We start from the raw sequence: 16689 nt of genomic DNA, 5'->3' as shown, positions 1-16689 counted from the left end.
TGTAACTGCAATGGAAATCCTGCAAAGATAGGGGAATCAGGCTCTTTGGAGTTTTGGCCACCCAGTGCCATTCTCTCCCTAAGGAAATGGTAGCCCTTCTCTATATGGCCCAAAGTGCTTTTTGGGAGCTGGTCCCATCTTGGCACCAGGGGTGGGCTCTGATTAGTCTGTGCTAATTAGTATATCCCCTGGATGGACTTATGAACAACAGTGTGCAAGACCTTTGTTGAGAGTTCTGAGAAGATTACTTGCTCCATGTAGAAGCTACCTGGAAAGGTTTTCTTTTCTGGATAGTGTCAGGGACAGAACTGAGTCATATGAAGGTGGTCATTTGCCACCATTTTCAATACAATGTCAGCTAAGGAGGAAGAGGGAGCTGAGATAATCAAGAGAAAGGAGCTGGTGTCCTGATAAACTAGACTTTTTGTGACTCAACCAATACATTCTCTTTATCAGTTTAAGTAGCCAGAGCCGAGGGTTACTTTACTTGAACCCCAGGTCTCCAACTGCCACATGGTGTCTAAAAGAAGATTGTGGTATGTATTCATCTATTTATAATGTAAATGAAAGAAGTATTATTTTTTTCTGAAAGGGTGCTTGTTCAAGAAACAACATTGTACAGAGCTTTGCACTGAAGACTCTAGTACCTCAAGTTTTCTTGAAAACACTACCGAGAACGTTCAAAAATAAGGTATCAATAAAAGAATGAGCCAGGTGTCAAATGCAGCATATTTTAATTTGTTTCAAATAAAGCAATATATGTATATATATATATTTTTCAGAAAAACACCAGATGTTAAATTCTACAAAGGCGCATGTGTCTTCAGCAGATCATGTTTGTCTGTTCATTAAGAATTTTTTTCAACATTAACTCTCTAAAGACAATCAATGGATTGACATCACCGCTACAACATAGGTTGCTAACTGAGCCTCAGATCTTCAGCCACATCTTGATTTTCCTAACAAATGAGTAAATACTGCCTGGCTAAATGCTGCAAAATCTTGATGAGAAAAAGCGTCAACAGATCAAGCAAAGCCATGAAAGTTATGAAGCAAGCTAGAGCCGAGTATTAGAATTAGTAAAAATGATTAAGAGAGGATAACACAACCATACAGGGTTTGTATATTCTGATTGACTCTCTTTTGGCAGCGAATTGGGTCAGCACCTCGGGCAGGGAACCAAAACTGAGTGAAAACTGCTCTTTTCTCTCCTAGCTCAGGCCACCAACGTCACAGCCGGGACTGAGAGAACCGTGGCATCTGTGGAAACTTCTATTCTCGTGGGACAGAGATTGCACTGTGAAACCCTACCGACGTTGCCCCGGAAAGGCCTGGCCTCTGAGTTGTCTGAAGCATGCTGCCTTCGCCGGGGCTTTTCAGAATGGGCTGTGGCCTCTGGGGTCTTTGTCCCCAAAGGGACCTCTTGATTTTTGGTGCCACCTTTATTTTTGGGACGGAAACCATTGTGCGGCTGTCTTCTGTGATCATGCCGGTTGTTGCCCTTCATCATGGGGTCAGCTTCATTTCCAATGCCCTGTGACTTGGCTGGCCCATTTAGCCTGTTGTTATGATACTGTGGATTAAATCTTCGTCTTTGGCTAGAAGGTCCATTCTGCCAAAAAAGAAAAGAGATTAGTGTCAGCGTCAGCTGCTAGCAAACCACAGATGATACCAGTAGACAACAGGGAAACCAAATCTCTAAGCCACAGGTAAGCTTTTCACATCCCCAAAGAATGCCTCAGAAGAATACGGCAACATGCAAATGACATCAAGCTAATAAAATCCTTAGCACAATGTGGCCCATCTTGTAAATGGAATTGCAAGAAAATTACCGATGTTGAAAGAGAGCCTAAGAAGCACAACATAAAAACCCAGGCCAAATAAAACCAATAAAGTATGCTTAAAACACAACAAAATGAAATGTACACAGGGCAGGGCAATGGTGATTCTCTGCCATGATAGTTTCTGAGATGTTCTATATAGCCCATGTATATGGATTCTAATCACATGTAGGAAGAAAAAAGTAAAATTCTCCATAATTTTTCTTCTCTAAAGCAGTTTTCTATTTTATTTCAAAAAAGCATTACCATAGCTCTGAACTATTACTTTGGGCAAATATAGAGATGAGGTATATTTGGTACATTGTGGTGGAATGAGGAGGTAACATGTATTTTCACAGAGGCAATTAGTTCTTTTTCTAAACTTTTTGTAGCTGTAAGCTAACCAATTTTGAAGCCTTATACTGAAAAAAATCATGCCTTTTGATCAACATCCAGGAACATAAACAGATGAGTAATTAGGAAGCAATGGATTAAGCCTGTCTGTCCCTATAGAGGTGAAAGATTTCTGGACTTCTTGAGGTGAATAAAAGCCAACATTTATGGAATGATTACAGAGTGCCAGGCATTGGGGAGGTGCTTCACCATGTGTTGTCTTGTTTATCATCATATCCCCCTTGAAGATAGTTGCTGTTACTTGCTTCATTGTATGGATGAGGATCATGGGTTTAAGAAAGTTGCTAAAGGTCTACAGTGAGAAAATGGTGGAGCCATTCCCCCTTGATGTACTATCTCCTGACAAAATTCATAAGTTGGTTATTACATGAACATGGATCCGTTTTAAAAATCAAACCTCTATATTAAAACGTGATTCTATGAGTTACAAGAATATAAAGTTCTTGATTTGTGCACAGTGACTACTTGGTACAGATTTAGGGCACACTAACCCCTAATCCAGGGCCCAGGGCAAGAGTATAAATTCAGGCCCACATGGCATCTATCTGAGTGTTCTCCTCCTACCTCTGGCTCTGTCTCATGCTGTGAGGGTGTCTTGCACATATGAATGTGGACACGCTAGCACCATACCTAAGCTCACCCCAGTCCCACAACCATACCCTTTGGACTTATAGGTATATAAACTGGTAGTGTGGTCTGCCCTCAAGGCTGTATATCCAGGGAAGTAGTCCAAACAGACCCTGAGAACAGGCTTGAGCCCATGTGAGAAAAGAATTCCCAGAGTTCAAATCCTCGGAGCATGTTATAGAAGACAAGAGTGCAGATTCTGGGTGGCCATGTCTCCTTTGTTCAATGACCCCTCCACTCTATAGGGAGGGTGAGGCTGGGGAGGGCTGGAAAGAGTTATTTTCAAGTACCATGTCTCTTCTTGCCCAGTCTACAGTGTTCTGGCTTAGACTTATAAGAATATTTCAACTTATAGGAGCCATTATCTAAAATGCTAAAACAGTGAGCAGGAGGATTATCTACATCATAGCATCTCATATGGCTTCCTTTGTTTTTAAGAAATTGTGAAAGAGAAACTCTTGCTCTAAATGTTAGATATAAATTTTAACATGGTGTTCAATAATGAGCAAGGAGTAGGAGAGATGAAGATGCATTTAGACTACAAGTAAAACAGACTTGCTTATGATCTTTAACCTATGAAGAAACAGAATGCTCCTCATTGAAGTGCTACTTTTAAGTTTATGAAGATATTCAGGATCTGAGAAATTCCAATCAGTGCTATTAGTGGGAACTCTAAAAGACCGAAACAAGACTCAACAGGCCATGGATTAGAAAACCAGCATTTTAGGGGGAATTTTTTTTTTTTTTTTTTTACAGATCACAAAGGGTGTCTTTACAGCATGCCCAACCTCTGTATCACTAAATCTCATTCCTTGTTCATTCTCTAACCATAAGGTAGAAACCACCTTTCAAAGGTAGAGTGGAAAAGCAGGAGAGAAATAATATTACCCTTTGGAAACTAGAGGCCATGGTGGATAGTAGTGAATAATGGCATTTTGAAATGTGTTTTCCTATACTAAAATCCCAAGAGAGGAAGAGAAGTTTATACTAACTTTGGCCTTTTACTGATAAACTAAACATAAGTGGGAATCAAATTATCTTTAAGAAAAACCACACACCAGTTTTCATGGCACCAATGGTTTCAATGGCCTGGTTCTGAATCTTGTTCCTGTGGCTGTGTGGGTCCCTTCCACATGTAGGCCAGTAATGGGGACCTGAGTATGGTGGCAATCAAGGGAGTGAGAAGAGTCTTCTCATCATGTAGGTGGACCTGCTCTGGATCTGCTAATGTCCATCTGCATGAGATTCTTGCCCATGGGAAAAGCCTAGGAAGGGTAGACCGGATGGACTAGGGGAGTCCTGTGGAACCAGGCAGTGCTGCTGCGGGTAAAGGAGTTTGGGAGGAACCCCTGGGAACTCAGCATCTAGCAGTTGCTGTTTTCTTCCTCTGGAAATGGATGGTTTCTTTCCCTGTGACAGTGTCTGCAGGGATCCTGCAGGCAGTCAAAAGGCCCCCACCAGTAGCTTACCTGCTTGTTGGTTGGCATGGCCTGGTGAGAAGGGTCGGTGGTGCTGGGAAGACTGCTCACCACTTTTGGGTTTGCTGCTTTACCCTCAGAGAGCTTGTTATGATTGGATTTCCGGGTAAAGTTACTCTGTTTCCCAGAGGTTGCTGCATGAGCATTCAGCAGAGGCAGCAGGTTGCTGCAGGGAGTTCTTGAGGAATAGTTGTTCTTTGGATGTGTGACTGCAACAAGAAAGAGCTTGGTGTTAGGCACAGAGTGGGGACACTGCTGCCGGAGACACCATTAGGAAGCACTAGAGGATAAGGAACTGGCAGGAGCTCTGTACAAACATTAAGGCAAGGTTTTGTTTTTCGAAGATGTCATTTGAAAGGGTACCTCAGTGCTGAGAGACCACTCAGTTTCTCCTGTGAGAATCACTAAATTAATTACAGCATAATCATCCAAGTTGGGAGACATTTGTAGGAAATAAAACTTATCTGAGCAGCTTAAATATTATTCTTTAGGTCAAGAATTACCAAAGGAAGAGAGATAATGAAACCTTGAGGTTCCCTCTCTGGCCCTGTCTGCAAATGCCTTCTTCCTTGTAGATTCCCATTACCAAACCCATTCTTGCCACCCTTGTCAGATCCCTGGACTAGCGAGTCTGGGAGACACACAGATGAAAAGGTATGCATGCAGACACTCGGCTGTCAGAGCTGTGATGTCTTGAGAGCATGGGAACAGGAGCATGTCAGGTGTTAGGAATCTTGTCATTCTGGCTCTTGCATATCCCCTTGCCATTGGGTCAGGCCTGCCAGTCCCTGATGCATCCTTTAAATTCTAATAGAGCTACATTATCCAATCCTTTCTTAGCTCCACTGTGGATCTGCACCATTTCCAATGCTGCAGGCAAGGTAGGCTGATCAGGTGGACCCCCCTCAGAGCTCAGGCTCAGGGTGCAGGCAGTTCTGTTCAACGTTTATTATTGCCATTCCCACTGGTTTTGAAAGTGGTGGTTTCTGACAGGATGATTTCTATGTGATTATGCTGAATTGGGCCAGAGGGAATCAATTCAAGGATAAAGCTGTGACTTCTCTCTCACAGCTCACCAGGATTTGACTACCAGGCCGGACAGCAAGACCTTTCTCTGAATCTTAAAATTGTCACCAATTTTTAAAAGCAATTTTCTCTGCTACCTTTGTTGGATCAGACTTAATCCTAGCATTCTGCAAGGGGATTAGGAGTGACTAGTAGGGATCACAGAACAGTAGAAATGGAAAGGAGAGGGGCCAGTCCCTTCATCTTATAGTTAAGGTGAGACAGCACTTTGGGGCTATTGGCATGACTCATCAGATTCAGTGGTGTGGGGTCATTATTTCCTATAGCTTGGAGACTGCTACTTCCAGTTCATTAGCTGTGGGCTATCAATGTGCTCTCAACAAAGCCAAGATGGAAAGGGCCTTGTGAGGGACACAAACAGGTGAGGCTCTTTCATTGGGACTTTGTAATCTGGTAAGGGAAGGTTTCTCCCATTGGATGGCACTGGAAGGAGAATGGGTAAAACTTTACCACCCCACCTGAGACGGGTGAGAGTCACTCAGCATTAGGATCTTGCTCATCATCCTGCTGAAGTGGAAACTGGGATGGGTAGTTAAATTTCCAAACGTGAGTCCAGCGTGGTGGCGTACATTTGTGATCTCAGGGACTAGGGCGGCCGAGGCAGGAGGATTCCAAGTTTGAGGCCAATCAGCAACTTAGAGAGGGGCCCTCAGCAACTTAATGGGACCCTGTCTCAAATAAAAAAGGGCTGAGGCTGTGGCTTGGTGGTTAGGCAGCCCTGTATTCAGTCCCTGGTACAAAAACAACAACAAAAAATTCCAACTGTGAACTGGGTTGTATGTAAAAGCTAGGGATGGAGAATGGCAAATAGGTTGATTTTTTGTAAGGGAGAGAGCCTATAAGGAAAAAATAATTTTAAAGCAGTGCAATCAGAAAGGTAATTGAGAAAGATGTGTGAACAAGGATGCTCTGCAATATTTCTGTTTTAATGGTAAAAACTGGAAGCAACTTGGATGCTACATCAGAGGACTGGTTACATCAACTATATTTAAATAAGTGATCAGTTGAATACATTGATATGGAAAATGACTACTATCTATTTTGAAGAGGCAAAAATGCATTGTATTATTACATATGAATGGAGCATATAAAACAGTTAATGATATTACAACATGCATATGTGAATAAAATATAAAGAATACCCCCAAATGATGTCATGTTCTATTTAATATTAGTTCAATAATTTTTAGATCAGGTTAATTATTGTTACATTTGGTGGGGGTGAGCAGTTTCCACTTAAAAGAAAAGTGCAGCTCAATCTCAATTTTTCAGTTGACTGTGAAACTGTGGATTGTTCTTGTCCCTCACTCGTCCTTCTTTCCTCCTTGTGGCTCTCCTCAAAATCACATTAGAGCTCATTTCCATCTCCCCTTGTGGGTGGGCTGGAGTAGGGGGAAAAGTAGCGGCCAATTTTGTTGCACATTAGCTGCTCTAATTAAAGCTTAATAGGAAACAAGACTAAAGCTAATGGCTGAAGTGAGGTCTTTCATTATCTGCAGGTTTCACTCAGCAGAGGAAACCAGGGGAGAAGGCGGGGAGCTCAGGGAACTGCAGAGCAGCGCACAGGACAGCTGGGCCCTGCACAACAATAGCTGATTGTTTCCAGACTGATGAGGACCTCACACTCTCTGCAGAACAGTCTCTGTAGACCAGGGCCTTCTGAAATCAGAGGAGCAGTTTATCTGGCGGTGCTCAGGAAAAGTTTGCAAAAGGTATAAACCAGTTGACCTGTTCTGTTCCTCATAATAAATCCTAGGGATTTACTGATGGGCAGTGGCATTTGAAGAGTCTAAGTTCAAATCTTGACATTTCTAGTGACTTGTGTCATGACCTTAGATCATTAAATCTCTTTAGACCTCACTTTAGCCCCGCTGGGGGACTGTACACCTGACATTTCCAATATCAATTCCAAATAGCACCAAGCTTACTCACACAGAATTATTTAGCAAGTATGCAAAACTCACTTTCTCCGCAGAGCATGATTTGGGCCTTCAGCTGTTCGATGTCACAGGAGAATCGGGCAGCCTTCCCCAGCTCTTCATCATATTTTCTCTCACTGACAAAGTGCTGGAGGAAAGAAAAGTAAAGCAGGAGCTTCACGATCACAGAAATGACTGAGACACCTGCACATTTATTCCCTCTGCTCTTCCAGTGCCTGCTGATGGTGCTGTGTGAGCGGCATCAGAGAGGCTCCATGGAGTCAGTCTTGGTCTGCCCTACCTGACCATGATCACCTTGTTCTGGGAATACATATGGGTTTTATCTTTCCCCTGTCTAGGCTTAGACAAAACTGTGATGCAGAAAAATGTCCATCTGGAGTCATCTATTTAACCTTTTAGTGCTCCTTGCTAGAACAATTTTCTGACTTATATTCTGGCAGAGGCTTCCTAGTTTGGCCAAGGGCCTACAAAGGTATTAACCATCAAGAGAAAACACATCATCTTTCCTAGACACCCATTCCTATTTTAAGAGGGAACCAGGAAGTCCAAAGAACCTTCAGTATCTAGAAAACATCTTCAATGGTGGAATTTCAAGTGCTGTTATATAGGAAGTGGAAAAGAGATTATTTTCCAATTCATTTAAAGTTCAATTTAAAATTTAAAGATCTATGTGTAGATGACAGAGTGAGAAATAACTATGCAGAAATAACTATGACTCAGTCCCTCCTTGAGTTTACCAGGGAGTTTACCTAATGGCAGGTGAAGAGATATCATTAAATACAAGGTAGAATAAAGTTGGTGCTTTAGTAATATAAAAGAGGAAGAAATGATCTCCTACTGAGGGAATAGGGAAATAGTTATGCAAGAGGGAGCATTTGAGCTGGAACATTATAAAAAATATTGAACATTTACCAGACACTGATCAGATTCTTAACAGATGAGTGCACTTTCATCTGGTCACCTTATTATGAAATCAGGATTATTATTATCTTTATTTTATAGATGGAGGAAATGGAATTCTAAGAATCTAAGGCTGTACATACTTTCTCCTCAAAGATGTAGAAATTTTGGAGCTGTACTGTTTCACTCCAAAGCCTGTGTTACTACCCATTATATGAGTGGAATTTTGAAAGGTAGAAATGAAACTTGGAAGAAGACATGATTTCAATAGACCAGGAAGCTGCAATTTCATATTACTCACCTGATGTTCTAACAACTTGGGATTTTCATAGGGGGAATTGAAATATATATTGCAGTCCACTTGTGAATTTTATTCTGAGACGGAGGGAAGGATCATACCAGGAAAGCCCAGATATGCTTTGAGGGATAACTCTGAATTTAGGATGGAGGATTGGCTAGAGGGAGACAGTGGGGGCAGAAAGTCTGGTGGCCATAGCAACAGGCTGGGTAGGAGGCAGCAAAGACCAGAATAGAGAAGACAGGGAAACACCCTAAGGCTTTGGTTCTCATCTCCTTCCCTATGATCTCCCTTTCATGTCTAACCAGGATGGAGGGGTCCAAAATGTCACTTGCCGCTTTCGGTCACACTCCACCAGTTTACACCTAGATGAGCAGATACTCTTCCAAAGTAGCAGCAATTCTCTTAAAATGACTCTGGTTTCCTAGAGGTGGGTAAAAGGTGGAGTGCATGTGTGTGTTTATTTAGTTTATTGAGTGAAAAAGAGGAATTTATAAACTGCCCACTTGGTTGTGAATACTTGTCCTTGCCTTTCTGGCAACCACTTCCCCTTTGGGCAATTCCAATGCTGTTTAAATGACCCACAGTCTCATTAGGTCTGTAAATCAAGGTGTCACATTCACTCTTGGCCAAATTATAGATGTGGTCCAAATGGAGGATAATCAGTGCCTTTCTCTGAGATATTTAAACAAGGAAGGTGGCTCCAGGGCTAATGATGTTTGAAGGTCACTCACTCCCAGGGTGTCCAGAAGACAGAATCTGGGAGTGCTTGTTTCCCACATGACTCCAGCCACCCTAGTTTGTTTGTTTGTTTGTTTTGCTTAGTTTTAGGTCCAAGTTCTTCAGACCACACTCTGATTTGGTGACCTATCCTTGACATTTTGTCAAGTTCTACTTGTTCCTGAGGTTAGCCAGGGTCATTTCTGTTGCTGGCAATGGAAAAAGAAATCTAATAAATACACATTTGTGGGTAATAAGATTCATAAAAAGGCAATTAAGCTTGAAAAGGAGAAAGGAGTGTACACAGATTGCTTTATAATCCCTACTGTTACACTGAGTTCATACTTAGGGTGTGCTTAGATGAGTGTGTGTTTATAAACACACACACAAATTACATAGTGTGAAAATAATGTTCCCCATTCTGGCTATAATTCATGGTTGAGTACACTTTACTTGGGTCAGTTCCTACCGACTAAGAAAATAGCTTGTATCTCTCCTTTGTAGTATTATATCCCTTCAGGTCATATTATACTTAAATATAGTGATTAGGTGGTTCTTTGTTCTCCTGTATTTTGCATTTCAACCCTTTGAAAGAGAGCTGGGTATATGGTGATAGGCCTGCGGAGAGCAGCACCCTGTGCATGCAAAACAAACATAATGGTGATCAGATCTCAGGCTCAGGCTGGGACATTTCAGAACTGACCTTAATTTCTGCCCTGAGTTCAGCCAGCTGCATCTCTGCCATCTGACTGGCTAGATCAGTAAGTCTCTTTAGTTCTTCTGCTTTCTTCTGACGTGCAGTCAGGATTTCCACTGCCAAGTAAGATGGAATAATGCGTTAGGGCCAGAGATTTAAACATTAAGTGACAGAATTTCTTGGAATTAGTTCTCCCTCTACAGACAGATGACTTCGTTGGACCAACAACTATCTTTTCTGAGCTGGTCACTACAGAGGGTTCATCTTTGATGCCCTTCACCAACAACCCATTTCCTTGCATCCTTATGCACTAATCCCCAAACTAAACCTGGTCCTTTCTGATTCATCATCTACCCACATTCCTCTTCTTCATTTTCTCCATTAGCATCTGATGTCACTTGCTTAATTTGGAACTTTCAATGTGTGAGTTACCCAGAACAACTATCTCTGAAAAAAGACACATTAAAATCCCATCAGAACCATATTGCAAAGCTAGGGAGTCCACTGAGCAAAATCCATTCTTCTGTATGTGCTGTACCTTAATTTCCAGCAGCACCAGACCTTCTAAATTTTAACACATACTCACTTAGGGTAACTAGCTGTGTTACTGGCACACAGATATAAAAGTTTTACTTTATTAGCTTTTTGTGGGCTGAAAAATGCCTCTGCTTTTGATGCTCTGCAGATATATTTCCATTTTGCAAACAGAGGGAAGTTCCAGACAGAGGATCTTATGTCTTTGTTATAAGAGTCCCCAGTGGAAAAATTTCAAGGGTGAGTCAATCCAGCTTGAACCGGATTTGTGTGAACTCTTTAACATCTGAACGTGTAAAGAAGACACTGGGGACTTCTCTGGTGCCATACTTCCCCATCTCTGTCAGATGAACTAAAGATTCAGAGGGATGTAGTCACCCCTAGGTTAAACTGTGTATACGCATTTCCCAAAAGGTTATGGAACAGAAGCAACAAATATAAACACATTAGGTGGGATTTACATATGAAGTTTCATGTTTCAATAAATAGACCTGAGATCTCCAATTCATCATATGTGAATTGCTTTTATTCCCTTTGGACAGCATTTTGAGTTCTAAGAAAATAGGAACCCTGTAAGATGTCATGTATGTTGAACTCATATTCTATTCTTTTTGAACAAGGACCAATTGCTTTGTAAGACCAGATTCAGGGTGTTCATTTGGAGCCAAACAATATGATTTCTGATTTTAAGAGTTCTTAATATATAAAATGTCAAATAGCAGTCCCCTCGAAAATCTGAAAAGTACAGAATCCATGGAGAGTTAAGATTCCTTGCAAACCACAAACCGTTCTTCAGAGGGACATTAACTTTTTAAACTAATGTCAATGTTTAATCAATGTTGAGAAGTCAATAAAATAATTAATCTACAAGTCATAAAGCCTAATCATCTGCCAAGATATACCAATTAAGCTTTGGTTATTTACCTGAGCTCCCTTATAGTACCACATAGAAAAAACAGTAGAATGAATCAGATATAACTTTCCTCTGTTCCTGTATGAATAAATGACCCGTGTAACTCCACATCATGTACAACCACAAGAATGGGAAGTTATACTCCATGTATGTATGATATGTCAAATATATTCTACTGTCATGTATAACTAAAAATACAAATTAAGAAAAGAAAAAACATGCCTGATGGTCTTTCGGGATATAGAAGAGCTTGTAAAAAAATTGTCCAGGAGTGTAAAGGAATTTTCATCTCAATGTGGTTAATGTATTACTGAATGATGTCTCAGGTTATCCAATTAGATCAGAGGTCACAAAAAGGTGATCCATTATCATTTTTGGCTAGAGGACTTGTTTTGTTTGGCCCACACATTACTTCTACAAATTAAGTGCTCACATTTAAATATTAGGAAATTCCACTTGAAAGCTAGATTTCTGGTGTCTCTTAAGATACTGGAATTTCTGGCTACAGTTAGTCAGCAACTGGCTAAAGCAGAAGAGCCAAAGCCCTATTTAGATGGAACATGGTACCTTCTCACCTGTGCCTCTCAGCAGATTAATGTTACCTGCTTGTCAATGTCTTTAGTCATTCATGGAACTATAATGCAGACTGATGATCCATGCAGTTCTTTGTGTTTGGTGCCGAGTACCTGGTACACAGAGAGTGCCCACCATGCTTGCTGAATGAAGGATTCAGTGAATTAACAAGTCCATTATTTGAAAGAAATATCTAATGAAGGATTGAAGTTCCTAGGGTCCAGGGACCACTTAAGAACATCGAGGACCCATACCTTTGAATGGTTATTTATTAATTTCCTTGCCATTACAATTCAACATTAAAATTAACTTCTTGAGTAAAAAGACGAAATGAAATATTTTCATCTTGCAAAGTACAATAAAATAAATTCTGAAGACCCAGACTTGACAAGCAGTTAGTATAGTTAGTAAAGGGGTCAGTCAGTAGATCCTGAGTGACTGCTCCGATAAGCACATCTGACTTTTCTTAATGGATCATTTGTGGGACTGGTGACAATTATGGGTCATTGTTCTTTTTGATTATGTAGAACTTGGGCATTCACACCAAACATAAGATTTTTTAGAAATAGATATAAATGGGCCCTAAAATGGGAATGCAGGTGCAAGATCACCAATAAATTCTGAGTTGAAATTCATGCAAATGTGCACGAAAATGAATACTTTGCATCAGCAAGTGTTGGGATGCGTTTTACATATAGTCTCATTAACATTTCAAAGCCTTTCATTATGAAAAAAAGCCTTAAAAGTTAAGATCTAAAGCCAATATTCTTTAGGGGCAAACATTTTCACCTCAAACACATCAATCACAGAAACAAAAAGCAAAAACAAAAACAGATCAGATCTTAAGATGCATTGATCCTGTAATTTAAAATAGAATAATAAGTATGTTTTGAAAGCACCATCCTTTCAGAAATCTGTAGAGGGAGACAGTTCCATACAGCTTAGGTTTTTACTGTGTGCAGAACTTAATATTATTTATGCACTTTTATAAACAGTATCTGGTATGCTGAAATCCATTTTCTCAATAGGATTTATAAATTCCTTCAAGTTTTTGGAACACATTGGAAGATTGGCTCATATTACTTGAACCAGGGAAAATCTTAAGGCTTCTTCAATAATACTCATCAGCAGGTGTGCTCAGAATTCTGGGGGTGTGGGGGAATGTCAGAGCAGAAAGGAATCTTTAAGCACAAAGGTTCTTTTAAATTCTTTTTATTCCTGACAAATTCTTGTGAATTTGGCATTTTACAAAGTGAAATTTCCTGTTAATACAAAGTGATCTTTTCTTCCCCATATCTCTAGTAAACTTCACACCCTAAGAACATGCCTGTGCAGGCAGGCCTCCCAGTTCCCTGGGTAGACAGATCAAGTTTGAGATTCTAGTACTACAATGTTAAGTTTCTCTATCTGTAAAATGTGTATACACCCTAAGAAGGTTTTTGTATACACCCTGTGGAGTTACTGTGTGACCAAATGAAATAACATTTGTGAAGTGTTTGATATGGTTAATATAATCAAAATGGTAATTATAAATATTAGCAACAAAGTGAGATTTATTCATTCTTTTTTTTGCAATCACATTAATGTTCACTAATATTGCATCCCACAGTCTATATACACTAAACTGATTATAATATTTAATTTAACAAATATTTGTGAAGTACCAACAATCTTCTCAGTGTTGTGCTAGGTGCCATGAGGAATATATGAACTTATGTTATAATTGAGGAAAAATGGTTTATACTATGTACAGAAAATGGAAAAATAATGTTGCGGTCATAGATAAGCAGGTTCAAGATGGTGATTGCAAAGACAGTTTGTCCCTGATTCAGTGGGGTACTTAATCCAATCATTCCTTCAATTGTGGAGAAGATATCTGATTGACATAGGCAAGTCTCCAGAAAGATGCAGCATAACTTCTTGGACCTCTAAGGGGCACTGGACAAACTATAAGAACTTTTCCCTTTTTTACATACCTATTGTGTCACACACTATGCTAAGTGTCTAGCACGCATCTTCTCATTTTATCTTTGCAATAATTATTTGAGATAGACACTATTCTTACTTCTTCTGTTCTGATAAGGGACCTCAGGCTTTGAGAAGTTAACAAAATGGCTCAAGGTCACACAGCGATTGGGTATGGAGGCTGGATTTCGACTCAGTTCTGTCTGTCTCCAGAACAAGCAAACTGGTTTTCCCAGGGCTATGGGCATTTCTAAAACCAGAATCTGCAGCACCAATTACTGAAGTTTTAAGTGAACCAGTTAGCCTGAAAGCTCAGTGAGTGTAGGCTGTACATTTATCTGTTTGCTGTTTACCCTACTCTGGAACAGAGCTTAGCATGTAAGGAAGCACACAAATGAATGTTTATTGGTTGAAGGAATTTTTAAAACAGTGGTGCTTTCCAGAGATGCTCCAAATACCACAGGCCTTGGCATCTAACATTAATTTTCCAAGAAGGAAAAATGAGTATGTAAAACCTGAGGTCTTTTGTGAAGCCCTGAGAAAGCGTTATGCTAGTGACTTTCTAGAGAATCATTTGAGTCTGTGTTGTTGCATTTTTATCATAAGGATATGAACCTGGAATAAAGCATACCTAAGAAACAAAAGTCCCATGTCATATATATAATCCACTATTATTGAAAAAATCAACAAGTTTCATAAGACAAAATAATTTCACAGTTATAAGGATTGTATAACTACCCAAATATTCCACAGCTTCACCCTGGATCATATTAGTTTCTTTTAATAAAACTTGCCAAATTTTAGATCTAAAATATTGTTTAAAATTATTTAAACATTTTTTGACATTGCAGTCAAAGAAAAAGGGATTTAGCTGAAACCTGGCTGGGGATGCAGACTGCCATTTATTCAACTTGTAAGAAAAAATGTGGGTAAGGATGAAGAATTTAAAATGCTTAGGAAACAGGAGTGTAAAGCTAAACTGCATCTGAAAAATATATTGTCTTAGGGGGTCCTGTTATAGAAGACTGTATCCAATAATAAGAGAGTCTCAGCATGTCCACCTGTAATCTTGTCTTCGCTGAAACTTCTAACCATGAGCCTGGGCTTGTGTGGGAAGGCAAATCAGCTCTGCTACTCATTGAGTAACTTTACCACACTGAAAGGTTCAGACATAAACATGAATAAAATAAAATAAATCAAGCTAAGAATGTTGATATTTTGTGTTAAATTTAGGAAAAGTTTTGCAATAATCAAGATAATTTTGAATGTGTTCATCATTTAAATAGAGAATTTGGTACATTAAGCAATCTAACTTGTGATTCCAATTTAGAACATGGAATTGATTTTCTTTTGTGGTTTTAAGTTGGCAGGTGTCAGCATATTTGATGAAGTTTGCAAACAGAATTGGAGTGTTTTAAGAAAATTTCATTTAGCATATCTTTAAATTTAAATTATTAATCTTATACAAGTTGCTTAAAAGCTTGGGACTATTTTGCTTGTTAAGGTTGTGAATGTCTTGTCAGGCACTTGAAGTGCTTAAAAAAGTCAGATATATTTATACATATAAATTTCAAATGTTGAGGGAATTAAGTTTCAAATGAGATGAATGTTTTAGGGGAATTTAATTTGATATACTTGAGTTAATTGAATCTAAAAAAGAAAATGACTGTATAAATAATATAGCAAGATCAATAAGTTATAAAGGTTTAACAATGAATATCTTAAAATTTAATACTGAATTCACTGTTACCTTAAATCTGATTAAGTGTAAGTTCTTCCTGTGAAAGAAAGTCCCCTTGAACTTTCAAATACCAACTGACACTCATTAATTACTGAGTGAGTATTCTGCCATACACTTACACTGAGGGGGTACCACAGCTCTGTCCTTCTGCCAAATGATATAACTGTGATTTCCAGGGGATCAGTGACTTGACTAAGGTTACATGAGCCAGGATTTCAACGTGAATTTTAGAACCTGCTCAGAATCCAGTATCACTGTCAATCTGACCTATGGATTGCTTCTGGTTAGGAGGAACCTAATCAAATAACCATATGTCTACTTACTGGCTTCTTCTTTAACTTTATCCATTTCTGCCATTAATGAAACTTCTTTGTCAATGATGCTGGGGAAAACAAAACAAAAACAAAAGGAAAGAATGCTTAATCAAAAATAAACTTTTAATAGGCACTGGAAGTAAGAGAAAAATGATTTTCATTAAACAAAATACCAAATTACCATAAATATTTCTATGCTACAATGCCAACAGCACTCTCTGTCTCTCCAAAACTGAGGCAACATGGAAGGGATGTTCCCAAGGATTACATAGTGACATCTGCTGATTAAATCATTGTCAACACATCTAAAAAAAAAAAGGCTTTCAGACTTTCAGAATTGTGCTGCTTTGAATTCAAATTTGGGTGTATTTTTGCCCTATACATTCCAAAGTTCCAAACACCAGTATTTGAAAAGCTGGCACTTGGTCACCAAGGACTGTAGCTGCCAAATGTGCTCTACTCTCTGAGATTCTGGCCAGAAGAGAGTGAGGTGGGCCCAATTCTGAGTCAGAAAGTCCTGGGACTGTACTTTGACAAATATGACTCAGGATAATCCTTCTGCATGCTCTGCAATATGATTTTTGCCTTTCTCATTCTCCCAAACAAGCACTTCCAGGTTCTAATGAACTTCTCCCCATGATATTTCATTTATTTCTTGGTTAGTCCTTT

The 16689-nt window shown here is 39.4% G+C and overlaps 1 protein-coding gene across 5 annotated transcripts in view; it reads right to left on the bottom strand.

Annotated features, from left to right (window-relative positions):
• Positions 1-732: 732 nt before the first annotated feature.
• Spats2l (spermatogenesis associated serine rich 2 like) overlaps positions 733-16689 on the bottom strand; it is a 161075-nt gene continuing 145118 nt past the window's right edge. For all 5 annotated transcript variants that reach the window (XM_026399306.2, XM_026399309.2, XM_026399310.2 and 2 more), the window contains 5 exons: positions 16030-16088; positions 9987-10096; positions 7390-7492; positions 4331-4548; positions 733-1612 (listed from right to left, as the gene is read on the bottom strand). In XM_026399306.2, coding sequence (XP_026255091.1) covers positions 1217-1612; positions 4331-4548; positions 7390-7492; positions 9987-10096; positions 16030-16088 — 886 coding nt within the window. In that variant the 3' untranslated portion in view covers positions 733-1216. The remainder of the gene's footprint in view (positions 1613-4330; positions 4549-7389; positions 7493-9986; positions 10097-16029; positions 16089-16689) is intronic.

Source organism: Urocitellus parryii, chromosome 1, assembly GCF_045843805.1.
Source record: "Urocitellus parryii isolate mUroPar1 chromosome 1, mUroPar1.hap1, whole genome shotgun sequence".
Classification (NCBI taxonomy): domain Eukaryota; kingdom Metazoa; phylum Chordata; class Mammalia; order Rodentia; family Sciuridae; genus Urocitellus; species Urocitellus parryii.
Note: the sequence above shows the minus strand (reverse complement) of the source record. Positions and strands in the feature narration are given on the sequence as shown.